General features: G+C 37.2%; 1 protein-coding gene across 1 annotated transcript in view; it reads left to right on the top strand.

Moving 5' to 3' along the window:
- The first annotated feature begins 2,071 nt into the window (after nucleotides 1-2,071).
- Nucleotides 2,072-6,912, top strand: part of LOC589875 (fibrillin-1) — an 88,628-nt gene continuing 83,787 nt past the window's right edge. Inside the window, exons 1-3 of the mRNA XM_030989122.1 lie at nucleotides 2,072-2,199; nucleotides 2,810-2,980; nucleotides 5,860-6,027. Coding sequence (XP_030844982.1) covers nucleotides 2,825-2,980; nucleotides 5,860-6,027 — 324 coding nt within the window. The 5' untranslated portion in view covers nucleotides 2,072-2,199; nucleotides 2,810-2,824. The remainder of the gene's footprint in view (nucleotides 2,200-2,809; nucleotides 2,981-5,859; nucleotides 6,028-6,912) is intronic.

The following is a 6,912-nucleotide window of genomic DNA, read 5'->3' as shown; positions in this document are numbered from 1 at the left end:
ACCATTCCAATGTATTGTTTTGAAGAAAAAAAATCAATAATGCTCGAATTAAAACATCAGGACTCGTTTATCCATCGCTTATTGTTTTGGGTCAGATCATTTATAATTATTTTAATACACCCCTTCACAGTTAAGGCCGCCATTTTAATTTGCGAGTAAACATTGCGTCATCAATGTTTTCAGACGCGAATGTATTGTTGCGTCAGATACTGCCTGTGTTGCGCCCTCACATCTTTTTGACACATGCGCGCCTTGCATGCTGCATTTAATAAAAATTTACTCGCAATATTTACTTGCAATTTAAAATGGCATTACTGGAAATTTAAAATGGCGCCAATGTCGGACCGTGAAAGGGTGTATTGTATGTGTTTACCCTCACAAATAGTCTCTCTTTGTGCGCACTTTACCTATTAAACATGGAAAAAAAAAATTGCCATCAACAATGGTGTAGATCAATCTTACACCGATTCCTACTTGAAACAAAATAATGTTTTCGTTGCACAGATCAAATATTGCCTTTCTAATTTCTTCATTATTGGATTTGTGTTGTGGCTGCAGTATAGGTTTACCTAACGTACTGAGCTTGACAGCTTTACATCATACATGGGATGATTACAGCAAGGGCATGTTAATTATCGTATTGCCTGTATACATCGATTTTCATGCCTCCTCTACAAAGTAGCCGAGGGCATTATACGTTCTGGGGTTGTCCGTCCGTCCGTCCGTACGACGCGTTATCTTAAGAACCGATTGATGGATTCCCGCCAAACTTAAGTCATGTAGGCCAATATATCTTGCAGAGCCAATGAACCGATTTGATGTTGGGGTCACGAGATCAGACGTCAAAGGTCAGAGATCACAGAGCTCATTATGTATGCAAAAAAAGCTAGTGATCGCGTTCTCAAGAATCGACTTGATGGATTACCGCCAAACCTGGGTCATGTATTTGATTATATTTTAGGGTCATGAGGTCAAAGATCAAATGGTCATACACAGGGGCGTAGACAACGGGGGGGGGGGGGGGGGGGGGGGGGATGAGGGGGATGCATCCCCACACCTCACAAGGTGGGGGGATGGCATGTACAATCACCCCCCCCCCCCAGGTTTTGGGGAATGATATTTGCTTACTTAATAAGTCATAATTATGATAATAATAGTAATAATAATAATGATAACAATTATAATATCAATAATAATAATAATTATGATGATGATAATAATAATCCTCATCATTATTGTAATTGTGTTTATTGTTATTAGCCGCATTCACACGGTGAAAGCCAATTCAGACGGTAAAAAAAAGAAAATCTTACAAGTATTTTGTGGTTATCTTGTGGTTTGGAAACCACAAGATAACCACAAGATTAAACAGGCGCGGATCTACGGGGGGGGGGGGGTTAGGGGGTTTAAACCCCCCCCCCCCCCCCCCCCTTGGGCGGCCCCCCCCCCCCCCCAAAAAAAAAAAAAAAAAGAAAAGGAAAAAAAAAAAAAAGAAAAAAAAAAAAGAAAAAAAGAAAGAAAAAAGAACGCACGCTGGAGAGAAACCCTTTCAAGTGCAAATATTGTGAGAAGATATTCAACTCATCTGGTAACTTAACCAAACACATGATAACTCTGGATATAACTGTGTATTTAACTGTTACTTGATTTAAAAAGACGTTATCATGCACTGCTTTTTATGGTCTCCATTGTGTTAATAGATGCCAGGAAAACATCACTTACGGGGTTCAAATAAACACCCCCCAAAAAAATCGGATCGCCGCTTCGCGGCTCGTGGACGATGCTCCGCATCGTCATTATTTTGGTCAACTTAAAAGCTAGATCCGCCCCTGAGTCATCCCCCCCCCCCAGGTGTACGAACCTGTCTACGCCACTGTACATATATATAACAAATAGCTTGTAATCCCGATATTCTGAGAACATTGTTAATGGAGTACCATCAAATTTGAATTTTAAAAATTGGTTCTGTTTTGGTTTATAAAATCGCTATATGGCAGAGGCATCATTTTCGACTGCGAAGTTTTTTTCAATTTTTCTTTAATTTGTTTTATTTTTATTTCCATAGAGATAATCTACTTGGATTATGGAGCAGACATTGATGAACAGGTAACCTTCCAATCTGACTTACTGGCTTGGGGGTGCGTTGACGTCAAGTCATGTATTCCGATTGGCGACGGGCATCTATACACAGCGATACGGGTGGGTTTATTGTTATTAATGTTATTATCATTATCATTATCATTATTACTATTATTAGTATCATTATTAGTTCTAGTACTACTAGTTGTATTGATGATTTGGTTTATGAGTCCCTGGAAATTAATGAAAATTGCAGTGACCCCTGTATCTCTCCTCCCGGTAAAACTGATTGGGATAAGCAGATGGACAACCACACAGGGGTTTCCCCTACTTTTATACGAATAGTGCCGTGTTATTTAAAGGGTGACTAAATTACCCATTCATGTTGACTTTTGTTGATCTGTGATAATGTATACTTTATATCACATATATTTTGAATTTTTGACGTACATTTATATCATAGTTTTTATATTATCTTTGGGGACCTACACAGAAAATGTGTTACAAAGAACTTATATTGATTGATTATATTTTTCAGGTAAACCATTCATCCACTGTGATCTGGAAACTGTGCCCGCAAACTTTGTTTCGGGGCACAGTACAGTTTTCGAGATCGCCTTGGGAAATAGTTTTAACCATGTTCCTAAAAGCATTTGTGTAATATAACAGTATCTATGATTGCTTAGAATCCTGAACCAAATATCATTTTGATTATCCTATGTACATGTAGTTCACATCTACTGGCATGATCGAGTTCTCCAACGACAAATGTTCGATAGACAAATCTCTGACTCAGTACACAAACCCATCTCTATTCACTACAACTCATGGAGATGCGTCAGTCGCTGTCCTAGGAGCTGCAGTGGACCTCAGCATTGGTGATCCCAAAATATTTTATCAGGTATGATTTGAGTAAACACTGAAATATATATGTACCAATAACCTTTAGGAAAAATGTAAACAGATTAAATGAGTAAGTCCACCTCCAAAACTTAGTGTGGTAAATATGGGCTAAAAAAAATAAGGGGGATGAAGAAAATCATAAGTATAACACAAAACTGTTCACACAGAACCCAAGTCGGAATTGAGAGCGTACTTGCAAAATCTCTTTACGGAAGTACTGTTCAGAACTTATATTTTGAATATATAACGCAATCGAACTAGAAACATACAGAAAAAATATATTCTTTTAGTGATAAGTACACTTGAAGATATTCTTACTTTCATGTGAAAGCAAAATCAGTATGTAATATCATTCCTGTGCAGAAGATACATTAGATCGAACGGTCTCAATTTAATATATCAATTTTGGGGGCTATAATAATGATGATCATGATAACAATGATAATGATAGTAAAAGACGCAGGTTGATAGTAAGCAAATAACTACCGTTGGTGAAGGTCATGGGACAAACTATCACTTCCGAGGCGATCTGGATGTAGCTATCTTTCCGAAGCGAAGCTGAGGAAAGATAGCGTATACATTCAGATCGCCGACGAAGTGATAGTTTGCCATCGCCTGAAACCAAAAGGTGATTATTTGCTTTATATTCCACATCGGAAACATTTCACTTCTTCCGTCATTTTAGAGCAACAATTCATCAATTAACAGCTAGCAAACGGTGTACGATACGTACAGTGCATGCAGTATGGTAGTTCGCGCGTGACCAAAGTTCGCGTACTAACACTAAAAGCGCTTAAAGAGGAGAGCAATGCGCAGCGTATACAATTAAAGTGCGTTGCACTGTGTACTATAGTACTTCTATGTTCAGTGAAAGTGCGTTGCACTGTGTAGATAGTACTACTCTCTACACAGTGCAACAAACTTTTCTTCTCCCATCAATGATCAATAGTAGAGTAAGATTCTTAGTATGTGGAATATAATAAAATATGATGGTTGATGATTATCAGAATGGTAATGATAATGATATTGATGGTAAATTGAATGCCATTACACTGCTTTAGTGTCTCAATACTTTAACATACACTGTCGCTCATGAAGGTGGAATGTTTTTTTAAATCCCAATTTATGGAATTATTTTAAAAATAATTTAAAAATAATAGATCTAGATAATAGTATACATTCTCAGATTTTATTGAACAATCATTTGCCAATGTGTGTTTTGCGTAACTGCTAAAGCATGTATATGCTACTATGCTTATCAACTAGGGGACATATGCCCTTAAGTCATAAATGACAGTAATGAGGAATAATGCCCCACAAAAGGGCACTAATATAGCACATCGACACGGTTTTGATCCTGGGGCCTCACAGTTACGAGGCCATTGCTTTGTCACTGAACCATGACTGTACGCAGCGGGGGCTAGGGTAGGGGGCAGTTTCCATAAATAAAAAAAACTAAGAAAATGCAATAAATTTTCAATAATTTATTGCATTTTACCCCGGCTCCCAACATAAACAAATCTTCTGTGTTCCCATGCCTTGAGCCATAATGCATGGCCGTCCAGAGGATGTATACTATTATCTAGATCTATTATTTTTAAATTATTTTTTAAAATAATTCCATAAATTGGGATTTAAAAAAATATTCCACCCTTATGAGCGACAGTGTATAATCTATAATTATTGTTTTATTACATTCTACAATGTCTTTACAGTATTTATATGGATGTCTACTTCCCATTTATAGTTGCTGCTATATTTTTTATCCTAAAGCAAGCATTTGAGTGGTTAAGAGAAACTTTTGTTCAAAGAGTTTGAATAAAATTACTAAACAGTTCATAGTTCAACGAAACTAAAATATACCACGACATACCACTGAAGTACGTGCTAATTATAATACTCACATTTCATTTGGATGTCGGTGAACTGGTACTTATGACAGTTCTGTGAAACACTGCCCGGTCTATTCCGGGAGGGGGCTCACTTAGAAGACTTTGCAACGTTAATGCAACAACTTATGATATACGTGTATCATGGGGGTGACCAAAGTTTGCTGATTTTGTTTTAATACAAGGAAATATGATATTCGATCCATGATATCTCATATTTTACACAAATTTATTTAGTTATTACCAAATAAACTGCAAAGTCTTTGACTACAAATTGGTGCAACTCCAACATTTACTGTCTAAGAATTATGGACATGTCGCATTCTCGAAATGTTAATGTCGGATCGGATATGTCCTGCAACTGACGAAAATTTCGTCGGTTACAGACAAGCAAGGGGAGATGTGGCCACCGCAATTCCTATTTTGACTTTCTTGCCCCTCTGTTATAGTTTACCCTAGATATTTGAATTGATCAACGGTATCAAGCTATTCTCTTTCAATCTTAATTGTTACATTGTCACCAGAACCCATATTACGGGTCTTGTTTTTATCAGCACTGATTTTCATGCCAAGATTACTTTTTGTAATCTTGTAAGCTAGAAGCATATGGTATTCCAAAAATTGGTCGATGTCATCGGCAAATCCCAGATTGATAACACCATGGTTACCATGGTTACCATGGTGGATGGTAATTTGGACAAAAAACCATGGATACCATGGTACTTTTTTTGTAAGGGAGTCCACCTTTGCTGGCTGACTCTGTAACAATATGTTCCAAGAATATATTGAACATGGTGGGTGAAATTAAACAACTTTGCCTGATGTCATTGTTGGTAGCAAACCAATTACTATATAATATATAAGCTCATCTTCATGTAAGTCTTCAAAGTGTAAACGTGTAAAATATCAGAATGTGATATTTCATCCAAGATTTTCTTTTTTAATGTAATATTAAAGTTCTTTATTTCTATGCACATATTTTTTCTAGTTTCAAGATGAGTATGACCTCTCAGATAACAACGGAGGATCCCTTCTTCAAGCCTTAAAGAGCAGACTAAACAGGGCAGACTCAGAACTGAGTGAAACGAATCCAATAGTAGCGTTGAAGATCACTTGGGAATGTATCCAGCCCTCTGGATCACAACCGGGACAGGAGGTAAGACTAGAAACATGTACCACAGGCGAGGTAGTGTCACTTTCTTTTGACTTTGTGTATGCATGATATTTGTAAATTCAGAGGAAATACATGCTTGAACGACGTTAAAAGATAGGAGTTGTTGCTACCTTGTTTGGTGTTCAACAATAGGGATCGATCTGGCGCTGCTCAGTGGCTGCCGAGCTCACGATCAATTGGGCAAAAAGAATTTCCGTTTCGGTTTAATAAAATTTGGAGTGGACTATTAGGCTATTATTATTATTATTATTATTATTATTATTATTATTAAGTCAAATTCGTTTCACTCAAACATGGTTCCTGTGGTTCGGCTAACAATCACGTTTTAAGGAATTGCCATAAGCATGTTGACCTTTATCAATAATCACAGATTTTCATTCAGTTTCCCCTATAGTTTAAGTGAGTCATCCACTGGGCGAGGTCTTGGTGTTTGGTCTTTTCCTGTGCCATATTATAGAGGTTGAGTACAGGTTGACCGTTTGTAAGAGTGATAAAGAACAATTATCAAACCCGCGCCTGGGACTTCGAGCCTCGCGCGCCCTCTCTCTCTCTGCATTCATAACCCGGTCCACCAGTCTTTTCTAGACGTCACTGACGAAATAATACTATCTCTCCTAATTGTCTCTACTTCTCTCCCAACCATATCAGATATTCCTATATGAGACAAAACCAAACGAATATTGCTCCTTCACTTTCTTTTTCTTTTATATATCCTTTCAAACCAAATAGTCTATTTCAAGACTACCCAGCCAAACGGTGTAACAACAAACTTATTGAATGTTATTGTTCTCCTTTATCAGAACTTCAACATCTCTTTAATAATTTTTAAAACAGTAAATGACTTTCTCTTTTACTAAAATGCTCAAT

Source organism: Strongylocentrotus purpuratus, unplaced genomic scaffold, assembly GCF_000002235.5.
Source record: "Strongylocentrotus purpuratus isolate Spur 01 unplaced genomic scaffold, Spur_5.0 spur5_scaffold_18, whole genome shotgun sequence".
In the NCBI taxonomy this organism is placed as follows: domain Eukaryota; kingdom Metazoa; phylum Echinodermata; class Echinoidea; order Camarodonta; family Strongylocentrotidae; genus Strongylocentrotus; species Strongylocentrotus purpuratus.
The sequence above is the reverse complement of the archived record's forward strand: the minus strand, read 5'-3'. Positions and strand labels throughout refer to the sequence as shown.